Below are 24,794 nucleotides of genomic sequence, written 5' to 3'. Positions count from 1 at the left end.
CTGAAAACTCGGTACTTGAGTTCTTGGCGATTTTGCGACATGAATATTACTTAAACCGTGTCAGTACCCACGTTCTCTTTCTGATAATCCTGCCTTCCTATTTTCAAAAGTTATTAAATGCGAAAACGCCCGTCGTATACTTACGATTAGGTGCACATTAACGAACCCCAGGTGGTCAACATTATTCCTGAGTCCCCCGCTACGGCGTGCCTAATAATCAGACAATGGTTTTGGCAACCCGAGAGTAAGTTAAAAAGAAAGCTATGACATTAGTTCCATTCCACCTTTAGGCCGCGCCGTCCTTCGCCATCTTTTCAACTATTTTGGTTATCCTTCCCGTTTCAGCAGCGCCCGTTGGAGTCAAACATCCGGTAGATCTTTCGTCGACATCGGTATAAGCTAGCCGTTCATTTCTTAAGAGTGTTACAAAACGTCATTCGACAGTTACGCATAAGGAGAAACATGGCGGGCACTCACCCAAACCTTGGTGTAGGCATTCGGGGGCGAAGCTTCGGGCCGCCCGTTCGCGGGAGCTGTGGCCGCGGCCTTGGGCGACAACGTGGGGCTGCCGAGGGGCTTTGCCATGTCAGCTGCGGCGGGGCTTGCGCTCTTCGGACTCTGCACGGCGAGCCCCTGTCGCTGATGCTGCTGATGTTGCTGCTGCTGCTGGTGGTGCTGCTGCTGTTGGAGCTGTCGCGCGTACGCCATGCGGAATGCAGATCCGACCAGGGAGCTCAGGTCTTCAGCCTGCGGCGCGTGAAACAAACGCGAAAGAATACACGATTTGAGCGTTCACTTCGAAATGTAACTCGAAACGCGATCTCAGGTGTACATCATCGAGACAGCCCACTCGCGCATCGGATATGCGCGACCCTTGACACTATTGTGACTGAATTTCAATTCCTCTTATAAAGAAAAAGAGAGAGAGAGAGAGAGCCTTTCCTTAAATTGAAAACTGGAGAGGTGTGCCGCTAGCGAGCATCCTACTCCAGGTGAATGCGACGATAAATGAAATTATACACAGGACATACGGCATGCGACGTACACGTAATGCTGACAAAACGCACCGCACACGATAAGTAGAAATTAGGGTGTTTAAGACCAGTGTTTCGCTAAATGTTAAAAGCGCTTTCGTAGCGCGATACACACAGGCGGCACCAATACATGGCCCGAGTGCACACGGCAGCTCAAGTAGCGATCTCTGTGGTACACTTAGAGCGGTTATTAGGACGGTCTCCTTCGACCATTCGACTTCGACCTTACAAAGGCAAACTTCAGCATCGAAGCCACTGTACTACTGCAATATCTGCTTCAGTAAAGAAAGTTTAGTTAGGTTTATAGGAACACAACAGAAATTCTTTAGAATATTAGCAATGATTTAAGAGCCTTATATGACACACTATACTGAAGGGTACGTTTTGAGACTTTGTGGGTGAATATGAGCCCGACGGTCAAAGAGCCGCTAGCGCGACCGTTACCTAACACGCAGCAAGGGCTGGACCGGATCGAACATGACATTCACACTCCGCACCCAGCCTTTTCATCGATGATGACTGCCGTCATCAGCGATGCCGAGCTGAACACTGTGGCTGTTGTCACACCAGCGAAGCGCCTGCTTCAGGCCGTTAGTTCCTTGGAGAAAGAGCGTGCCGAGTGGTCATGCATTCTCAGCTGCCGTGGAATAGTTTGTGTCCACGTAGAGCGAAACATTTGTGTTGATGGTGGCAAGGAATCTGTCGCTTCTTCAAACGAGAATAATTATACGGAACCATATTATGTCGCCTGCATATTGTCACGCACATATTACTTGCTCGTGTCAATAAAAAAAAAAAAAAAAAAAAAAAAAAAAAAAAAAAAAAAACATATGCACCAACCAATGGCGCCTTCGCAAACTCGAATCTGTCGCAGACAGACAAACTCCGCCCTGCATTCCGCAGCAAATTTATGTATAGCTGACGGCCTCCAAGGCTTCAGAGCGCAATACGCAAACACAATGCTCTTAGCGCAGCGTTTCTATACAGCTGGATAGGCCTAGCTGCAAGCTCGCAATGCGGTTGGCCTGGGAATATTTCTTTTCTGTGGGAAAGGGGGGGACTATAGTGAACTAAGCCTTCAGGCCTCTGGCCACAAGGCTATCTCGAGTTTTATTTATCGCAACAAATCTCAAGCAGCAACACACAGGGATGGACGAAAAGGCAAAAAAAAATTAAATTATGGGGTTTTACGTGCCAAAACCAGTTCTGATTATGAGGCACGCCGTAGTGGGGGACTCCGGAAATTTGGACCCCCTGGGGTTCTTTAACGTGCACCTAAATCTAAGTACACGGGTGTTTTCGCATTTCGCCCCCATCGAAATGCGGCCGCCGTGGCCGGGATTCGATCCCGCGACCTCGTGCTCAGCAGCCCAACACTATAGCCACTGAGCAACCACGGCGGGTTGGACGAAAAGGCAATGCACTTCGTGGGCGAACTCATTTTCTTGCTTACTACTTTGTTTTTGTTCATTTGTTTTTCTTGTTTTCCGTTCAGCTTCTTCCTCCGCCAGACAGCGCACGTAATCTTCTCGCTCTCGAGGAGAACACGTGACGAGGTCACGGGGGCGAGCTTCGCGTCACGTCGTTTGACGCGCGAAACAATTAACGCCGCTCGGCGGCTAATCGACAGGTCGAGATCATTAGCGGCAGCAGCGTCCCTACAGACGGGCGCTATAGGGCACCGGCTGCAACCGCAGCGGCGCGCCAGCCAGGCGACGATGCCGTCACCACCTTCTTCTTCTTCTTCTAAGCTGCGGTGTGACATCACTGTCTCTACTTTCGGCGACCCCCCATCAGGATGCTATTAGCAACGCTTTCGACCAAGCCGTTGCCTGAGAGACAATTAGCCGGGAATTAGAGCTCCAGACACTCGCTAAGCGAAAAGCCCCGATCCGCTGGCGTTACTGAGTGCGCTGACGCACGTTAAACGCGTGCTGCTAGGTTTCTCCAGCCCCCCTATAGCTTCTTTAAGTACTCGGCGTCGTAGATATACGTTAGGCAAAAACCAGGGGAAACCTTATTTTACCTAGCAGCTGTACATGTCTTCCTGATAGGAACCTTATATATTTTGCGACCACCTCTATTTTACTTCTCTAAACGCAAAATTTTATTGAAAGTTTTATCGTACCTACCCTTTTCCAAGCGAAAGCCTAACTCTTGTAGATTACCACTCATTCAGCCGGGAATTAGAGCTCGAGACACTCCTTGAGGAAATCGGCACAAATTGTTGAGTTCTTTGTATAGTTTTGGCACAACTTCACGAAGAGCACTGAGAGGCAAGTGAAATCTTATTTTACGCAGGGTGTCAGACACTGCGTTATATGACATAAATGTTATTAGTTTTAGGACGAAGTTTTACGAGGACGTGTGATGACGAGTGAGTGAACAGTCGCAAACGCTGGGCTTGTGTTGAGATTAGCCTGTCCTAGCAGAATATTCAAACGTCAAGCGGTCGTTTAAGTGCTCGAAAAAAAAAAGAAAACAACCGTGAACACTGTATATGCTCATTAATTTTAATCACCGTCTTCACCTCGTATGAGCGTCGAGCGATTGGAGTACATTCGCCTTCTCTTTCTGATGACTGGCATTTTTTTTTCGTAAGTCTGGAACGACCAGCGACGACATTCCCCGAGAGGAACGCACGACCTTATTTACCCTCACAACTGCAGATAATCCCGGATCATTGGACAGGAAAACGAAAGCCCCAGTAGTGTACTCCCGAAGTCTTCCACCAATAAAATGCCGAGATCACCGCTCCGAGTGTTTGCATATAAAAAAGTACGAAGCAACAAAGTGAGGAAGTAAAACAAAACAAAAAAAAAAACGTTAAGTGGCAAAGAGACTCACTGCTGCACCATTTTCACGTTGAACACCGAAGTACGGGACCTAGGAGAAGCAAAATACACGCACAGGTACGACAACGGCGTTTCGTTCGTAACGAGCTCCTTACGTTCTTTAAGCAGGGGAATACCCACCAGACACGCTAAAGCTAAGTTTTAAGGGGAGCCACGGGAAACTTAGAACAAGAAATAAAAACGCATAAAAAAAAAAAAAGACAGAGAAAAAGCAGACGCGAGCCTTCCCCTGCATCCTTTCCACTCTCCTTTGTAAGCGAGCTTTCCTGCACGCAGCGTCCTTTGTGAGGCGAAGCCGACTTTACAGCGCGCAAAGCGAAATGAGAGACGGAGCGCGGAGGGGCAGGACCCCTTCTCGTCGAAAATGTTCGGGATCGCGGCGGTAGACACGCCTTGTCGGCACGGGCCGGTGAACCGCATTTGCAAAGGAATCGCATTTGCGGCTGGGCGGGCTAACGGGAAGAGAGAGAGAGAGAGCAAGGAGAGGAAAGGCAGGGAGGTCAACCAGACGAGCGTCCGGTTTGCTACCCTACACTGGAGGTAAGGAAAGGGGAATAGAAAGAGGAAAAGAGGCAGAGGGGGCACGTGCCAGCCGCGATCATCGACCGTCGGCCGATAGTGAAGAGCAAGAAAACAGAGGCGTGTGCGACACGGGAGCAACACGAACACGCACGTGAACTTGTTTCGCGTCTCGGCGCTTACGAGAACACCGGCGCGCTGTTTTGAAGCCTGTGCTACCGACACCGTGACAACGCCGTATCAGGAGTAGAAAAATGCGCTGTCTGTTTTCCGACGTCCCTTGCGAAGTGAAGACAAAAAATAAAAAGGTTATGAAAAGGTAAACTTCCTTCATAAGCTAAGAAAGAAAGAAAGAAAGAAAGAAAGAAAGAAAGAAAGAAAGAAAGAAAGAAAGAAAGAAAGAAAGAAAGAAAGAAAGAAAGAAAGAAAGAAAGAAAGAAGCACCATGCTGTGTTGTGCAAACGTCTTTATTTTCACGTGTAGTGAACTTTCACGAGTTTCTGAATTTTCCCGAAGGAATTGGCCTCTCGAAAAAAAAATGGAATCTAATGACTGTCATTAGCGGATTTAAAAAAATTACTCTGTCATATTTTTTACAGCGAAGCTGTCTATGACTAGGATCCGGGATTTTATGGCGTCCGCACGGAAATACTCTCCCCTAAAAATGTTGAGCCATTCCACTCTGTGAAGGTGGATGACCAGCGAAGTTGTTTAGCACACGACACAGACATGGCACATAATTTTGAACAAAGGTACGAACACATTTATTGACGTGATTGGTGCTCATCGTTACGAAAGGTAAGCACACACATTTATTGTCTTGATCGGTGGTCATTACTTGTCGTGATCGGCAGACAATTGGTGTTTGCGGCCCGCCGGTGCCGATTGCACTCTCGCATCTGTTCTAGCTGTCGCTCTTAAGAGGCACGTTGCTCCTCGCGAGTCCGGACTATACGCGGCCTCCCTGTTACGACCACAGAAGAGAAGTGAAATACAAAATGGAGAACGGCACCTTGTCTTTCTGGTTTGTTTATATACCGCCACCACGGGAGAGCGAAAGGGAAGAATACTAAATACGCAAGCGCTTGGAACGCCGACAAAGAGATGGCGGTGCGACCGTAGACATGGCCAGCGCGGGTGGAACAGGGGCAAATCTTTGAGAAACCTTTATTATCGACCTGGGAGTCTATTGATCTTGAAAATGGTGCCTATTGATAACTAATCTACTCGAAACGCATATCCGAGGGACGCCGACGAGCCAGCTGTGGAAGACGACGACGACGAACAGGCGAGCAGTGACACGAGCGCGTTAGCGCGGGACCTGAGGTTTTGCTTACGCACACGAAAAATCCACGGAGCTCTAGCCAAAACAGCTTCGCTGCAAAATTCGTTCTGTGCGCAACATTGCCGACGTTACATATGTCCTTAGATATTGCGATACCTAATGCACCAAATCTACAAACTTTTGTTGAAAAATAAAACGTTCAGCATTGAGATCATGAATGAAACATAAACTACAGTATCGTGCCCTATGGTTAACCAGTGGTAGCTCAGTGGCCATGGCATTCTACTGCTACTGCCAATCCCCACGCAGCGCCGGTCGTGTTTCGATGCGGGCTGCGCGCAGAAACACCTATGTACCACGCTTTAGATTCACCTTAGAGAGCTACACCTGGGCAAAACCAATCCTGAAACGCCCAGCACGACCTCCCTCGTAGCCCCTGTATTGCTTCGGAGCGTAAAACCCTGTTGGAGCTGCGTCTACATGAAGCCGACAAAGGCGGATCAAGCCAGCTTGTGGCCAGAAGCCAGCTTCTGGATCAAGCCAGAAACTATGTCGTAGGGTTCTTGTTACCACGAGCAAGTCGGACCGAGCGAGCGCCGAAAGGATTTGGGTCAAACCGCTTGCAAGGGGTGGGTGGACTTGTCCAACCCACTCGGCAAAACGCGCGAGAACGCTGTCGGGTCGGGATGGGTCAGCTCGACCTCTGACTCAAGTAGCTCGCGTCGAGTTGATGCAAACAAGACTCGACAGGTTCAAATATACGCGAAACCGTCTTTCGAGCTGAAGAATACGTCACATGGGTCATAATTCTGGCTTTTTAAATGCGTGCGTCATTGTGGTATATATTAACGGAGCAACGAAAGAACGCAATAAATGATTGAGAAAGACTTTAATCAACCGCCGGGATTAACCCAGTGATAAACACCGGGGCCGCACGTTTCAGCTTTCGCCGGTTAACCATCTGTACGGAGCGCGTGGGCGGTGATTTTCTTCTCAGCCTTTCGACATACCCTCCTCCTCCGTTTTCCTCCTCGCGATCTCTTCTATGTCACCAATTTTTTTCATCCCATTACGTTAAAGGGCCCCTAAAACACCCAGAGGTCGAAATTTAGTTGTGGTGTTGCAGTTGTGCACGAGTCTACAACGAACACGTAGCCGCGAGAATTTTTCGATATGGTGTCGCAATAGCGGAGTTACACGCGTTTGATGATCGAAACACGGCCGTCGCTCGTTTCGCTCTTTCCTTCGCTACTCTCTTCATCGGCTGGTCTCTCCTCCTCGCCGAGTGCTCCTCCAAATGTCACGTGACAAACGTCATCGCCAACGCGCCGCCCATTTCCGGTTAAGGCACGTCCACGCTAGCGGCAAATATACGGACGGTGAACCGGCCTCCAGTTCCGTAGAACGTCTGCCGCGCGAGAGGTGTCCAAAGTAGACAGCAGTTCGGCCGGTGCACCGCCCGCAGCAAGATCAACGGGCCAATCTACGACCGCGAAGCTGCGCGCCTCCGCCACCGGCGACTAAAACATCGGCTGCAGCCCAGCTGCAGTGCACGGCTACCGACGGCGCCGCTAATATCAGCGTATTTTTCTTCTTTGTGTACAATAATTGCAAAGAGCGATAACAACGATAAGAAAATATTGCGGCTTGTGAGCGTCGGTAATTCATTCCGAAGCGCCGCCCGCTTCAGCTTTGAAGGAAACCGGAAAAGGCCTAGCGACGATATTCGCGGCCTCGAGTGATCAGCGGCGGTGAGGCTGCCACACAAATGAGTCCCGGTCTCATCCTCTCTACGTACGGCAAGGAAATCTCGCCGTTCGTGAGCAAAACCGCTGTCGAACAGCGGCCCGCGAATGGCAAACGGCGTGCGGCTAGTTACCGTGCCGGTAACGTGGACGGGCCCTATAGCCGCGACTCAGCGCTTCTCGGCTACCCGCTGTTGCTTCCATGCCGGCCCGTGCTCATGCGAAGCGTGCCGCTATGGACCCTGTGTTGCGCGCATGTCTAGAAAGGCCAATACTGTCGCACTCTGTTCGCGCAGCAAATCAGGCCGCTAAGCACAACTGTGTTGGAACGCGAGCGATTTGGCACTTGCGTTGCGGGCTGTAATTACCGATTCGCAAGCGCGCACAACGAGCAATACGACGAGGAAGAGCAGGGTGCGCGCGTAGCAGACAAACCGGAAGTCGTAGGTCCTTGTTCGACCAATGGACGTCGTAACCGCTGTTGACATCATCAGATGCACCCTGCTGACATCGTGACGACCGCTGGGGATACCGGAAAGGCCAGGAGAGGAGGACGCATTGTTCTTTTTTCTTTCCTTTTTTTTCTTTTCTTTTTTTTGTGGCGCGCCAATTGCCGCGGCGCGTAGCGCTGCAGCGTTTGGCATCGTTGAACGTGACGGCATTCTGAACGCGATGCGCGTGTTTACTTGCAATGATGAAAAAAAAAAAAAAAGTTGTCGCAGTTTCACCTGAAAGGCGAAGCATCAATTGCGATAGCAAATTTGTAGAGAGCTATACGGAGTAATGATATTAGCTTTATCAGCTCTTATAAACTTGGACATGCAGCAGCACCGGCAACACGCAGAACTGTTGTCGACGCCGCCGGCGTTTTGCCCGCGTTCGCTCAAAATGCGTGCGGCGTTGGTGACTGTGGCCGGAGCCTCTGATATAAATAGGCACTTGGTGCCGCAGCTAAACGTCGCCTCCCTTCCCTGCCCCTCCCCCCCTCCCCCACAGCCTTTCGCGCGTCGGAAGAAGGTACGTTTACTCTACATATATGGTGATTGTAGAGGAGGAAAGAGACGCCTACTTCTGCAGCCCTTAAGGGAGCACAGCGCAGAACGCGCGTTTGTTCTCCGCCGTGCGTTCACTCCTGCGCGTGGGAGATTGAGTGCGTTCGCTCTCGGTGATAGGGCGCGTCCCGCGCGTCCCCGCACGCTTCCGCTGGGGCATACGGCGCGCGGCGAAGATTTTATCTATACGGAACCTCACGGCGACGGCGACGACGACGGCAGAAATCCGGTTGAAGTGTCCATATAGTTGCTATCGCAATAAAGGTTGTCGCAGTTTCACCTAAAAGGCGAAGCATCAATTGCGATAGCAAATTTGTAGAGAGCCGTGCGTTCACTCCCCGTGAAAGCGCGCGCCCCTCGCGCCCTTTCACTCGCACATACAGCGTTCGGTGGCGCGCGGCGACGATTTCATCTCCATTGACGTCATACGGAACCTCACGGCGACGGCGACGGCAGAAATCTGCTTTTGAGTGTCCATATAATTGCTATCGCAATAAAATATCTGAGATGGTTTAGCGCGGCGAAAATTTAACGCCAACACTCGACACAGGAACGGGAGTTGTCCAGAATTTTCGGAAATGAAACATTGTTCACAATATCATCTTACTACATTACATATGTTGTCTTCAAAAAGAATGTAGTCGTGATTAAGTAAAAAGAAACATGCTTCATGTTGAACTCGTTATGAATGCAACTTAAGCTTAACAATTGTCGCAAGCGCTAAAGAAAACCTTCATCGAAAAAGAGAATATCACTTAGAGCAGGTGATGGGGTTCCTTGTTATGGCTTCCAAGCCGTGTTGCACATGTCAAATTGGCTCCAAAGCAAACCACTTCAAGCAAGTTTACGACGTACACGCTGACCAGGTCAGCACGTGGTCTCTTAGTTTCATGACATCAAGAAAAATTCGTCGGCCTTCCCAGCGCTGAAACGTGCGGCCCCGGTCTTTAACACTGGGTTAATCCCGAGGGTTCATTAAAGTATTTCTCAATTATGAGGTTACACACACGTTAGGCTGCGACGGAGAGAACGACGTCACTGACGGTACGCCCGCAGTGCGCCATTGCCGCTTGCGATTTTTGGAAATTAAGTTGCTTCAAAATAAAATCTGTCCGTTACGTAATACAATGAATGGCTCATACCCTGCAATGGCCCATACGCCCGTAAACGCGGCCTCCCCATTACGACGACAGCAGAGAAGTGAAATTCTACGCTGGAATGATGAGCGGCAACGCATCCAGCTGTGGAAGAAGACCAAGGAGGTTTAAAATTTCTCCTTGAAGAAGACGACTGAACGCGGGAGCAGGGCCAGCGAGCGCGTGCCGAGCACGAGCTCAACCCGAGGGGCGCTAATGAGCCAGCTGCGGAAGAAGGCAACGACGCTCTAGCCAATGCTGATAGTTTTCTGTACACTGGCGATTTCGCCTAGACATATAAAGCTTCGCTTTCAAATTACGAGAACACCGTCTCTGCGCTCCGCGACGCCGCGCATCTTGTATAGCGGCACGCAGCTCAAGTACCGGCGAGGAGGAAAGCGAAGCCGTGAGAAGCAACTCGGACGGCGGGCTCCCCCGTAACGTTTCTTACCCGACGGTGCACCAAAGAAGAGACGAATGTCACGTATATAGCTGCGTAACTAAGTAAACCCAGCTAATTATCAGCTCAATCCAGGCTACTGCAATCAATTCGGTACACTTCAGTAGTCCTCTCCCACTCTATCTCTACATTTGACCTGTGCTGCATTGGAAAACCTCGGTGCTAATGCAATGGTAAACTCGACGGTGATGCAGTTCCACTCAACGTGAAAGCTGGGGAAGTGCGGAGCAGTGATTCGCCGGTGTTTCCCTTGTGTTTAGCCTGTTTTATTCTGTGTTTCTCTTGTTTCGACGCTGACGAAATCTGTCGACAGCTGGCGAGCAGCTTGTGTTTGGGCTTCACGATGTTGGGATTAGCTTGCCTGCGCTGGCGAGCAACTTCAGCTTCTCGGGCGTGCCCACCGCTTGATTAGCCCTGCGTCGGCGCTGCCTTTCACGGGCGAGCGCCCGCTGTCGAAGCAAGGAGGTGGTGGGAAAGAGCGTCCCGGAGCGCGGGGAACGGCTCTCGTGCCAGACGTCGCGCGCTGATTGGACGCTGAAGCGGCGGCGCGGCGAGCGCAATCCTTCCACTTGTGGGGTGGTGGCGCCCTCTCTTGCGCTGCGCCGGTATCAACTGGGCGTGTTAGGTGCTACTTTAACGAATTTCTGTTAATTAGATCAATTAATTCATGAGTATTCCTGTATTTTATATTACTCTGAATCTAGTCAGTTTAATTTTACGCGGTTCTGTGCTGGTATTGGCATGTTTTGGCTCTGTTTAGCGCTTGTGTTTTTGAGCGTGACGACATGACACATTAGACGCCGACAGCCCGGGCCCCTGAAGTGCTCCGCACTTAAAGGGAGTATAGCACAGACCACGCCTCCACATTCTCGGCCCGTGGCAAAGCACCCCCTGCGCGTTACGCGCCACGAAAACGCTGTTGATGTTCGTGCGGGCCACAAGCCTTAACGAAACTTTGTAAATATCTCTACAGTGTATATGTGTGTATGCGTGTGACTGTACGTGCTGTTTAAGTGTTTATTGCTGCGTATATCATCGATCAGTATCTGGAGGAGCATGTCAGGCGATCAGCCAATTGAGCTACCATCTCCAGTATATCCTTAAGGCTTGTACTTCTCTCTCTCTCTCTCTCCACGTCTCGATCTGTCTTGAAACGAGCGCATGACGTATGCCTTGCACACAACTCATCACGCGCGTGGAAAGTTTGCGGCTTGCGTTCGGGCGACCAGCTTGTCATTTTGGGTTGGATCGTCAACGTCGCGAGCATTTCGGGGCCTCGCCTGAAGAGTTCGCTGTAAATCGGCCGTCAATAAATAATGCATCTGTGGAAGTCAATACAAGAAGGCGATGTGCATCGCATAATGAGGTAGGTATATATATTAATGAAAACCGCGTACATTAGCACACAAAGCTGGCTCTATGGCCTAAGTGGGTAGAGGTGGGTGTTGAAACAAGAGAGAGCGGACACCGTTCGAGTCAGCGGCCGATCTCGAGAATGTGACCCATTGCTAAATGCTTGTTTCGCGGGTGAACCTCGAGGTTACGCCGACGCAAATTCACTCGCGGTCAGATCCCATCCTCGAGGTCGGTCGCCAAGCTCCGCTGCTGGGAACGCTGGTCAGCAAATAAAGGAACTATGAAATAAGCCGATAACGTGCGGGTTAGGAGGTTTGTTTGCGTTTGTACGCGACCTGTTGAGAAACTGTGTTAAAAATAAAAGATATAGGCGAAAATGAGACCTTTCTTTTGTTGACATCCTGGTAGAATCGCCACGGTTGACACACTTGTAAACGTCTGAGCACGCCCAGTCATTGGGGTCGGGTTTACCATGGCCTGACCATTCGTCATCACGAGACGTGCGACCGCGAATACTAAGGACGCGGAGTTTGGTGAAATCTACATAACAATAAATCGGGCAAGAGCAGCCGTAATAAATCAAACCAAAGGATAAAGATAGATCGATTAATTGCTTTACTGATTGATAGGTAGATTGACTGGCTGAATAATGATGAATAATTGATCAATAAGTTGGTCTACCCAGCGAGTGAAATAGTGAGAGCGATACCACAGATGTTAAAAACGTTTGTCGAACGCCTCTCCGGAAGACGTTGAGCGGAGAAGGTACACTGTTAAGTAACTCACATTTTTGAAAACGAATAAGGCTGTGAATAGGTATATAACTCCCACTCTCACACCCTTTTTGGTGTAAGAGTGGGAGTTATAGATCGACTTACACCCTTTCTCGATTTTAACGGTATAAATTGTTTTACAGTGTAGAAGAGACACAATACACAGAAAAACGTAAGGGATCAGATATGTTGAGTCCCGCCCTCCCCCACTCTTATTAAAGATAGATAACAAGAGAAGAAAGAAAGAATGTGGCGTATGCAGAAAGAAAGTTGTAATCGAGTACGCCGAAGAATAAGTAAAAACATGAAAGATAGAAAGCAAATAAAGACAGAAATACGAGTGAAACAAAAAGGAGAAAACCGAGTAGGCGCGAAAATCGGCTGCCGCCTCCGACGCTTCTTCGCTCCCTTATGATTCTGTGGTTCGTATTGCAGGCAGGCCGCGCCGCCGGTGGGTGTCTCGAACAAAGCCTACTTTTCTTTTTCTCCCGTCTCTCTGCATATTCTCACCCGGCCGCTGAGCGAGAACGGGACTGAAATAACGGGAACAGCAACAAAAAATAAGCCGAATGCAAGGGATAAAAAATTGAAAGAAGAAAGAGCACCGTTCTCAATGATGCAACCGCCGAAGTTCTTTTCCTCACCAAGCACGGAGGCGTGCAGGGAAAGACACCGCTTGGCGCCGTCAAAGAGACTCTCCTCTCTCGCTAAACGCAGGCTATATATGCGACGACTACATCCTCCGCAGGGGCGATTTTCTCGTCGTTAGCGGCACCGCTGCGAAAGCGACAAAGAAGGGGGGGGGCGAACGGCGCTGGGAAAAACGCTCATACAGTGAGCGAGAAGGCAGGATAAGAATACATATTGCTTGTTAAGTCTCCACGCTCTCTCAGTCCTCTCTCCCTGCTACAGACGCTCCCCGGGCTTTTAAGCGCAGACCACGTGGGTTCGTGCCGTAACGTGCTCCAGCTGCTCAGAAAGGGCGCCACTCAGAAACATAGGCGCGTACGTATACGTGTTCCCCAGAATCGTGGGGAGTAAAAGAGGAAAGACTGCGGGACGACTTTGTTCTCCGTTTCAGACGAGCGGTGTACACGGCGCGTAAAGAGCTCTCAATCGTTTCGTGGGGAGGTGCCTACACGAACTCTATGAAAGAGAGGAAGAACGCACCCCGAAGAAAGATTGCCTCGAACGAGGAAAGTGGGCCGCGAGAGGCGAGCTTTAAGAACCATTACACAGCGTTCGCTGATGTGAGCGCGCTGTCTTGCTTTCTGCTAAGTTAACTGGCGGACTGGCGTGACGACCTTAAAAGAGGAAACTTAAATTAAAGAGATGCTCGTATCCGTGCTCTTCTTACCCAAGAGGAGGATTTAGCATGAATGCGTGCGTACAATATAGTAGAGGGCGTCGTCTAAACGTCACGACAAATGGCGCGGTTTTCAGTGCCGAAATGATCCGCTAGAGTGCTATACTGCGTATCCCAGCGAACGTTAGCCAAGATGCTCAATGAAAAAAAAAATAATAATCCAAAAACGCACGGTTACAGTTCGCGTTGGCATACAAAGAATCCGTTTCGCCTTCGCACCGTCGTCCAAGTCTCTGAATATTACTATATCCGTAAATGTACTGAAAGTTGGGCGAGTTGGTATAGCTGTTCATCTTGAAACTGTAGCGCACACACAAGAAACGAGGACACAAGGCAAAGGTTACACACAGGCGCTGACTCGCAACTCTGTTTTATTACTATAGCATGCAGATGGAGACGAACTGTGAGCAACGTCCTCGGCCTATTCTATTTGCTTTGCGTCAAAGATATCCTGGTTACATTCTTCTGCAGAAGCCGGATGTGATGCGCGTTTTTCCGTCGCATTAAACTTGTATACTGGACAACGAGTGTCAATTGTGGCTCCTGTTCCAAATATGGCGAGAAATATGTGCGGCAGAAAGTGAAAAAAAAAAATAAAGTAATAATAGTGATAGTAATTAAACCGTGGAGCAGCCATGGCGTCGGGGAAGTACCCCCGTCTTGCACCCCGGAGGCCCGGGTTCGATTCCCACCCAGACCGAAATGTGCCAAATTTTCTTGTCAAGGCCATTAATTTACTTTGTTTACAAGAACTTTCATGAGAAGTTTGATGTCAATGCGAGCCAATTTTTGACGTGTTTTTACTTTTCGTGGCATCGGCAATTTTACAGCAAAGCTGTATGTGGCTAGCCGATTCGTCCGTCTGTCGCCTGTACACTGAAAACTATCAACCATCAGCAATGGCTCGAGCGTCTTCTTCCACAGCTGGCTCGTTGGCGTCCCTCGGCGCAACCGCGCGAACGCGCTCGTGCCACCGTTCCCGCGTTCGTCGTCGTCTTCTTCCACAGCTGGCTGCGTTGCCGCTCATCATTCCAGCGTAGAATTTCACTTCTCTTCTGTCGTCTTAATGGGGAGGCCGCGTTTACGGGGGTATGAGCCATTGCTTAAGGGGGTATGAGCCATTCATTGTCTTACCGTGAGGCACAGATTTAATTTTATAGCAATTTAATTTTGAAGAATCGTAAGCGGCAATGCGACAACGGCGGACTGCGGGCATACCGCCAGTGACGTCGTTCTCTCCGTCGCAGCTGAACGTGCGTGTAACCTCATTAAGAAACACAAAGATGTAACCAATAATTGAGAAAGACTTTGATGAACCATCGGGATTAACCATGCAAGTGATAAACACCGGAGCCGCACGTTTCAGCTTCGCTGGTTAACCATCTGTACGGAGTGCTTGGACGGTGATTTACTTCTCACGCTTTCGCCATACCCTCCTCGTCGCGCTCTCTTCTATCTCGCCGCCTTTTTCATCCCCCGCTGCGTTCGCGCTCACTCATCCGCTGCGCTCGTTCGCTCAGTTAAGGTATGTTCAGACTGCGGTCGTATCGTTAGCAAATGGAGCATCCGTCGTAAAGCCCGTGTCATACGTTACTAGCGTTACGATCGTTAACAATGCTAGTGGTTCCCATTATCAGTTGCATATACGATGCGCTTCTCAAGACCGGCCAATCAAAACGTGAGCTGGACAGTTGCGTATCAGAGGAACACAACCGCACATACACACCACCGATATACTACCAGTGTCTCCTACTACGTACACAAGCATACGCAGTCATGGCCGTGGCTCTAACTGGGGATGCCGGAAGTCGCGTCATCGGAAACCAAACTGCGGCGCTTGTTGGCCACATAGTAACTGTCGTATCTGTATGAAACGTAGATGTAGTCTTAACAATTATAGTCTGAACAATTTGGCAGCGCTTTTTACGTTTGCACTTGCATTTCTTGCGAAATATCTGCACATTACGTACGCAGTCTAAACGTACCTTTACGCCGGATCGAAGCGCCGACACTCGACGCAAGAACGGGAGTTGTCTGTACTTTTCGGAAAGGAAACACTGTTCACAATGGTATCCTACTATTTTACATATGTTGTCTCCACCAAGAATGTAGTCATGATTAAGTAAAAGGGATCATGCTTTATATTGAGCTTGTTAGGAATGCCACTTAAGCTTAACAATTGTCGCGAGCGCTAAAGAAAACGTTGATCGAAATAGACAGTATTACTTAGAGCTGGTGAGGGGGTTCCTTATTATGGCATCCAAGCATTGTTGCACTTAAGAAATCGGCTCCAAAGCATATGGCTCGTCGCAGTTTTCTACCAATGACGCTACACGCTGACCAGGTGCGCACGTGGTCTCTTAGATTCATTAGATCAAGAAAAGGCATTCGATCGCCTTGAACATAGCTACATGCTTAGTGAACTCATCTCGTTTGGCTTTTCATCAAATTTTGTTGAACTTCTTAGGAACGCCTATTCAAATGTTCAAAGTACATTGTTTCGTGTTGGTCGTGAAAGTGCACAATTTCCCGTTACTCTTGGTGTTCGTCAAGGGTGCCATCTATCCACAGTACTTCTTTCAGCTCAGCCTTTAAGCCACTTCTGCGCTGAGTACAGGGAGACTCTTACGTGCGCGATCTGCCACTGCCTTCGCCGATGAGTTCACATTGTATCTCAGGAAGGAAGATAGCTTATCCCGTAGCCTTCGAATTTTCGCTGGGTACGGAAATATTTGGCACCATCTTTCGGTCATGCCGACGGATTTTCGCATAATTGGGCATATACTCCTTTGACATTAAAAACAATGACAATAAAGGAAAACGCATTCGAATAGGCAGGTGGCAACGCACGTCCCTTGTCCGGGTCTTTGTTTTTTCCACCATGACATTAAAGGGGGTGGAATGTAAATACGTTCATGATTTAGGAGCACGCTAAAGAACCACGGGTGGTCCCCCACTACGATGTGCTTCATAACCGTATCGTGGTCTTGGCACGTAAGACCCCACTATGTATTTCTTACAATTAATGCGCCGCAAGAACATAAATACGAGATAATAGAGATTATCTCTCATTTGCGGTCGCATGTAGCCGGTTTCGCGTATTGGTCATGACAAGAGCGGTAACCCAAAAGCCGAAATATTCGGAATCACACTTGAATTAGGTGCCAGCGCCACGTGGGATTCACGATGCCGTTGAATATCCGCGTCCATTTCCCGCCTTTCCAGAGAAGCGCACAACACAACGTGTCTCCCGAAAGTCACACAAACACGGCACACGCACAAAGAAAAGGCGCAAATTAAATAAAAAAAGTAATAAGAAGAAAGCGCGCAGTGTGGAGAGAATCAGGAAAGGAGGAGCAAGATCTAATGATTGCCGCCAACATCCTCTCGCGTCACGACTGGACGCCGCGTCGTGTACACGTCGTATCGTTGCAGCAGGGCTGCATATATTCTGCGAGGTGCATTGCCACAGAGTCACCACTGAACGCTGCACGCACGCACGCACGCACGCACGCACGCACGCACGCTCGGAAACCACGTGGCGGCGGTCGTAGGCTCTCGCGAATGTGTACGCGGTGTTTCTCACGGCGCGAGCGAGCAAACAACCCACCAAGAATCGACCGACCGACGTTGTCATGATGATTGACGACGTATATACTGGGAACGGCCTGAGAAAAAATTTGCCGCGTATCTGCGTGCTTCGCTGCAAATGTCGTCGAAAGACGATAGTCTTCTGCCGGCCGTACTACATGAGTGCTGGTCTGATCCGCGGCCACCCGTGATGCTGTTCTCGTACCATTTCCGTCCTGGCATGAAGGTTTGTTTGAACAGATTTCATTTTACCGCACTATTTCATCAAGCGGCCATTTATGTTTTGCCCTGCCTCAGACAGCGCTTCCTTTATGTTGAATCGGCCGCATCTGGCTGGCATTGATAAAATTGAGGAGGCGCTGCGTGAGACATGGACGCCATCTGGCAATACATCGGGAAACATGAGCTTGTGCAGAGTGTTTCCTTCCTCCATGGCGTCCATGTCGGGGAACGCGCAGTCGGGGAACGTCATTCGTCGGCGCGCATAGCATGGCATTTTCAGCGCAGCTTAAGAAACTACGGTCTTTAGAGTTACGTATCTATGTATTTTCTATTAAAGGAACACACCTCCTAATACTTACCTAGTGATGCTGCGCCTCAGATATGCGTAATATTTACTTTGTGATCGATAACGTTCACAAGTATGAACAGCCGTACCAGATTAAGTAGTGTGGGCGGTAAGCAAGTGGTCCAACTTTGGCCGGGTGGCTGAATCGGGTGACAGACAGACAGACAGACAGACCAAATTTTCAGCGCTTAAGTTCCCCAAGAAAGACTATCGTCTTTAAAAACAAATGCTTGAGAAACTGGTGAATGCAGAGGTGGAGGAGGCCAGGTCGTCTATCACGGCGTCCGAGATTCACGGCAGCGCAGGAAACACTGTTCTCGTGTCACCAGTTACCGGAAACGCGTTGCTTACTCGTGCGTATAGTTGTCGCGTCGCGGCCGGGCCACTACGCGTCGCATTCCTTCAGTCGTCAGATAAGATAATGATGATTGGTGGGGTTGTACTAGGTTTGGTATATTCCTGAATTGAGACTAAACGGCTGACCTGCTATGTGCACACGTTCGCGAAAACAAAAAAAAAAAAAAAAAAACAGCGTGGGAGAACGATAAATTGAAAACTCCAAAGGAGAAACACTGGCGATTCACTTATAAGACACATCTATTCATATACATATTTTACGTCTATACTGCGGGACAAATGACCCTCCCAGAGATATTTACTGTCTGCATGTATCAGTTGAGTCATCGGTTCTGCCTGCATCAGTCCAGACTTAATCATACGTCTCCCAATTTTCTAATCTCACCGCGCACTGTTACTTCCAACGCCTTCGAATGCGTTTCTTTTCCCTTGGCGCAAGTTAAGTTGACCTATGGCACACCGGCGATCGTCTGTTCCGAGCCGCACTACATGACCTACCCAAATCGCAATTGTTCTCACGTAGAATATAAAGTCCACGTAGAATATTTGCTGCCTATCGCTTTATCTTACAATCCATGTCTTTCTATCCGTCGCTGATAATTTTTTCCTAACCATTCTTTAAGTACTGTGTGGGGACATGCGACCAATATCTCACGTAGAATATTACCTAGCACTCCCTTGGTCTACAATCCTATAGCACTGTCTTCCTATATATATTCCTAAGATACTGAGATTATGTCCAAGTACGGATCACTCGTGATACGATGTATTCGAACGTGACGTTGCTTAAGCGCCATGTAACGTTTCTGTCTCGTAGAGCCCGTAACTTTCCTACTACCATTTGCCAATCCAGAACTCAACGCGCAGTTCCCGACCAGCAACGACCAGCATCGAGACCAGTCTATTCTGATCGCGAAGAAGACAGCGCCGAGAGCCCAAGAAGATGGAGCGCGTTGTGGACGACGTCCCTGCGAGTCCACGCCACCTCGCTTTGCCACGAAATGGCTAAGAAAATAACACGCTACAGCAGTATTCGAACACTGCGCGCATGTGCGAACCTCCGAGAAACGCAACGTGTATGCAGCTTCCCATTAGGCGCGTAGGATAGCGTGACTAGGTTTTCTTTGTCCGCAGGCGACCTTCCCATTGAGCTTCCCAAGCATTCTGCTCGGCCCAGCCATTTTGTTTGGATAGAAATGCAACCATTCGATGCTACCTTCGCGAACGTGTCTCCTTTGACGGCTTCGTCAGTATTGGAGCCAGACTTAGGATGACCGCTGTCCACTTAGCTGTCCATTTTGCCCGCTACGACGAGTATTTGGAGCACGTGCCTAAAAGAGTTCGAAGCTCCCAGAACGCTGCAGCGTCCGGGAAACGCTGCTCCGCAACCTCCGCTGTTCGTCAGAAGAAGCCCGCGCGCGCTGCCGTTATAAACCCGTTTCCTCTCGACAGGCAGCTGTCACCGGGAGCGCCCGCCGAAAGTCGTCACCTTTCCAGTCAGTCATGCCGGGTTGGCGTTTCCGCGTGGTTTTTGTCTGTCTGGCCGGGGCACCCTTTAGCGTGCGTGATGCATACAGCGCCGGCGGATCCGTATATAGTATGTAGAGTGAGTGTTAGGTGCGGCTGTTGACCTCTCTCTCGCGCCTATACTCGCGCAAGCACGTGAACGCCAACCACGTCTCTCGATCCTCCTCGCCACATCCTGTCCCACGCCTCTGGCGACGCGCTCGACGTTCCGGTAGAATGGGACTTCCTCTTCACACGACGCCGGTCATAGATAAGGACGCGAGCGTTCGCGGGTGCCGAATAATAATAAAAAAAAACAACAACAAGAGAAAGCGCTATTCGAGTGCGAGAGCCCATTAATGTGTCCGAGTCGACGATGCGGGTCAGTAAAAGGGTTGCGCCTGCAACACCACTAGGGTTCTTTTAAAAGCAAGCTTATAATATATCAGTAGGCATCAGCATTTGCATGCCGTTCACATTGGAACCCGCAACCTTGTGCTCGGCCGGCCGTCGCCACGTATCATGAGATGAGGTGACGTCACGCATTTTGACAGGAGGAGGAGGAAAGAAAGAGAGGATGTAGATATTTCTAACCAGAACAGCGTCTGGATGGCAACCCTAGGCCGGGGGACGGGAATCGAAAATGGAAGAGAGGCATGAGAGAGAGGAATGACGCGCTGAATTGTCGCAGGCACGCGGAGGTCACTATTGATTTTGACAGTGTGTACTATAGGGTCTATAAGCTCGTTTATATGCAAAAGAAAGGCCGACCCCCCATAGAATTCGATGCGAAAATGCTATAATAATGGACCCCTTACCAAGCTTCGAGAACATTGCCGCCACCAGAAAGATCCAAATGCGAGAACGTGCGTTTAGATCCGTGACGTCAGGCTGACGTACCAGCGTTTCGGCACGAAATTGAAAAGAAAAGGGCCGTTTGGCCTTAATTTCCTTCTTTAATATTCAACGAACTTATTTTTTTATCATACGAATGAAAACGCAGTTCCGTATAAAACTGACTTAGCATTGCACTTCAGCTGTCCCTCTAACGCGCGCGCTTGTGTGTCCGCAGCGTCATCGGGCAGCGTCGCGCGCCCATAACCGTGGCGCGCGATTTGCGCGCGAGCTCCTCGTCCTTTGGATATTTGCCCTACCTGCAAAGACGCGGCGCCTCCCGCAGTGCAACCACCCTTCAGCGTGAAGCCTGTGTCTCGCTTTGTTTTGATTCATATTCTCTCGCTCTGTGTCAATCGAGAACACTGCACTCGACGCTAAACCTGCCCGTGACGCGCTGCCGCGTCGACCTCAATACGGCCGCGACAGGTGTGTGTGTGTGTGTGTATGTCTATAAGTTCTCTTTCCTCAGCAGGTCAACGCTGACACGCCGCGTACAAAAACCAAAAGCAGGAATGCGAGAGAAGGCATGCGTGGTGCGCGTCCCGTCTGTATATCGTACGTACTCGCATAAAGCCCGTATTGTTTTTTATGCGTTAGCATTAGGAGTGTCAAAGTAGAAAAAAAAAGTTGCAGTTGCTTAGCTCGGCTATGCCAGTTGCTATAATTGCTATCGCAATAAAACAGTTGCACCCTTTGGGGTGCATTTTGCCACACTACAATAATCGTCATCTGTCTTGCTTGCGTTTCCTATCTTGAAAACTCTGCACTTGCTACTTTCCTGTCGAGAACGCTGTGTCACGCTGATAACGCTCTTGTCGTTCGTGATCGAGAAGTGCCGGGCGCACAGCGTTAAAGAAAGGAAAGCCACGCAAGTCAGATGACGATTATTATTGCGATAGCAATTATATGGACACTCAAAAGCAATTTCTGGCCGTCGGCAACGGCGATCAGAAGACGGCGCGAGCGGTTCGATGACATAGTTCACAGGTGATGCTTGCTGCAGTACGCGGTAGGGACCGGGGTAGTTGGACAAAAACTTAGTGGATTGGCCGGGGGAAGTAGCCGGGACCCGAAGCCAAACAAGCATTCCGGGAGAATAGTGGGCACTAGGAGCGGATGCGTCATGGCGAGATTTTTGGCGCCACTGATCTTGGGTGGTGAACGAGCGGGCTAGTTGGCGACATTCTTCAGCATAAGCAGCTGCTTCTGAAACAGGTGTCACTTCAGAAGCGTCAGGACGGTAGGTGAGAATGGTGTCCAAGAGGCAGGAAGGTTCTCGGCCATAGAGAAGAAAGAAAGGAGAGAAGCCGGTGGTAGTTTGCGGGGCAGAGTTATAGGCGTAAGTCACAAAAGGAAGAACCCGGTCCCAATTGGAGTGATCGCCAGACACATACATGGCAAGCATGTCGCCAAGCGTACGATTGAAACGTTCCGTCATGCCGTTAGTTTGTGGATGGTAGGCGGAAGCGGTGCGATGAACGATGTTGCATTCCTTTAGCAGGGCCGCGATGACATTGGAGAGAAAGACGCGCCCACGGTCACTTAATAATTCACGTGGAGCACCGTGTCGCAGAATGAGGTTGCGAAGAAGGAAGCAAGCGACGTCTTTCGCGGTGGACGCTGGCAGCGCAGATGTTTCGGCGTACCGTGTGAGGTGGTCTACGGCAACAATGATCCACCGGTTACCGTCCGGAGTGCTTGGAAGGGGGCCGTAAAGATCAATTCCAACACGGTCGAATGGTCGAGCAGGGCAGGGTAAAGGTTGCAGGGGACCTGCAGAACTCTGAGGAGGGGTCTTGCGGCGTTGACACGTTGCACATGAACGGACGTACTGGCGAACGAATCTGTACATGCCTCGCCAGTAGAATCGAAGACGAAGACGGGAATACGTTTTGAAGACGCCGGCGTGGCCACATTGGGGGTCATCGTGGAAAGCGGCGCAGATGTGTGAGCGCAGGTGACTGGGGATAACGAGCAGCCATCGACGGCCGTCGGTGAGGTAATTCCGTCGATACAAAAGGTCGTCGCGGATGGCAAAGTGGTGTGCTTGACGACGCACGGCGCGTGAGAGAGACGCAGGTGAGCGGTGAGACAGGAAGTCCAGCAGTAGAGAGATCCAGGGATCTTTACGCTGCTCGGCCGGCATGTCGTTGAAGCTAAGAGCTGACAAATCGCAGGTGGGAGGCAAGGAGCAAACTGAGGCAGGAGGTAGCGGAGAACGGGATAGGGCGTCGGCATCTGAATGTTTGCGTCCAGAGCGATAAATGACACGTATGTCATACTCTTGAAGCCGTAAGGCCCAACGAGCGAGGCGGCCACTGGGATCTTTCAAGGACGATAACCAGCATAAGGCATGGTGATCAGTGACAACGTCAAACTGACGGCCGTAAAGATAAGTACGAAATTTGCTGATTGCCCAAACAATCGCCAAACATTCTTTTTCCGTCACAGAATAGTTGGATTCTGCCTTCGTTAGGGTGCGGCTGGCATATGCGACAACGTACTCGTCAAAGCCATCTTTGCGTTGGGCGAGAATGGCGCCAAGTCCGACACCGCTAGCATCCGTATGTATCTCAGTAGGCGCATTGGGGTCGAAGTGGCGCAGTACTGGAGGGGACGTGAGGAGCCGGCGGAGCCGCATAAATGATTCGTCACACTCCGAGTTCCAAGCCGGCAGGTCTGACGAGCCATTAAGAAGCTGCGTCAAGGGAGCGATGATCGAGGCAAAATTACGAATGAAACGCCGGAAATAGGAAGACAAACCGCTCACCTTACTTTCGTATGACATTTGCTTGTGTTTGCTATCGCATTCATTGCTTCGCCCTAGGCGAAAACTGTGACATTTTTTACAACTAGAACTAAACCTAGGAGTGTTAGCCAGCGCCACCACTCACAAACCATGGGGAGGATGTGGGACATCCGTTCTGCGCAGGCGTCACGTGCACGTGATCTTTTTGGGTGATGGCAACTGGTCAATAAAACACACACATGCTACCTGAAGGCATCAATGTTGCCGGATTCGAGCCCTCGTTATGTAATGAACATTAATCATATTATGTTATGATATGATTCTTTCGCACTTACCGCTAAATCGCCACAGATTATTTTTTTCCCGCTTTTTTGTTCTATTTATTTTTATCTTTGTTCGCGGAGAACTGACGCTAAGTTGGTACAGTGCAATATAAATATTCATGGAGAACGTTATAGGTGCCGAATAGAAAGCGTGAGATAATGGAGTGACCTGTATATCGGGGTTCTCGCGCCGTCCGCTGTAAGCTTTATCAAAATATTACTTCCAATCAGGGCTCGCTTTTGTAGTGAGAGCACGTATTCTCTACGAACAGGAACTGCAAATTATCTTTATAAGGAACCTACCAGCATTAATCGAACGAGTAGAGTGACTCTTGCACGATCTGTTCCGGTGTCAACGTTGGACGTCTCTGATCGCTGCCTCCTCACTAGCCGCGCCACTCACGATCGTCCGTTCACTCTCACAAGAGCCGTGCGTTCGGTGTCACTTATCCTTGTTATCCCCTTCAGTCATTAGTTATGATGAACTGTCAATACATAAGTCTGCCAAAGTTAGATAATATTGTTCGAAGACGGTGCAGATTTCATTGAAACAAAGTCAAGGTGGCAAGCGATATCCTTTGTATGTTTTCTAATGGGTCCTCGTATAGCATAGAGTAATTAAATCTTGGTTTAGTGCACCGTCAGTCGCGTCACGCTTTTTTTTTCATAAATAGAAAGGGACAAATCACCGTTTTCAACTTCGCGGAAGCCATTTCGTGTGGCACAAGTGCGTCGTTATAACGCAGAGGCAGGAATTTGCGCACTGTGCCTTGGATCGTGATTCATTTGTCGCAAACACAGATGGGCAGTACTTGACGACAAACAGGCAATGCTTCCTCTGAGAGAGACAGAGGGGAAAAAAGAGAAAGAAGACGAGAACGCTCCATAGGGAAGAATTACTTATAAAAAAAAAAGCGCTGGTGTCTTGTTCATACTTCTTTCGTCGCGTCCTTGTGTCCTTTAAATTCAGCAGGCTCCAAAGGGGAAGTTGGAAAGAACGCGACGCGCGCATTTCAAAAGTTTTCATCTCTACTGACTACAACGTACTGCGTCGGTTTTTTTTTTTTTTTTTTTTTTTTTGCAGCCTACACACCGTTGCAGGCAATTTCTTTTTCTTCGCGGTGAACTGTGTATACAGGGGCGCCGCAGCTGGCTACAGAAGCAACAGCAGTAGAGAAGCTCTCCAGGCGCCTTGTATATATGTATGCTCGCCGTTTATATA

The 24,794-nt window shown here is 49.6% G+C and overlaps 1 protein-coding gene across 1 annotated transcript in view; it reads right to left on the bottom strand.

Annotated features, from left to right (window-relative positions):
- Nucleotides 1-24,794, bottom strand: part of LOC119446415 (tensin-2) — a 224,972-nt gene that overhangs the window by 42,037 nt on the left and 158,141 nt on the right. Inside the window, exon 5 of the mRNA XM_037710840.2 lies at nt 478-747. Coding sequence (XP_037566768.1) covers nt 478-747 — 270 coding nt within the window. The remainder of the gene's footprint in view (nt 1-477; nt 748-24,794) is intronic.

This window comes from Dermacentor silvarum, chromosome 3 (genome assembly GCF_013339745.2).
Source record: "Dermacentor silvarum isolate Dsil-2018 chromosome 3, BIME_Dsil_1.4, whole genome shotgun sequence".
Classification (NCBI taxonomy): Eukaryota; Metazoa; Arthropoda; class Arachnida; order Ixodida; family Ixodidae; genus Dermacentor; species Dermacentor silvarum.
Note: the sequence above shows the minus strand (reverse complement) of the source record. Positions and strands in the feature narration are given on the sequence as shown.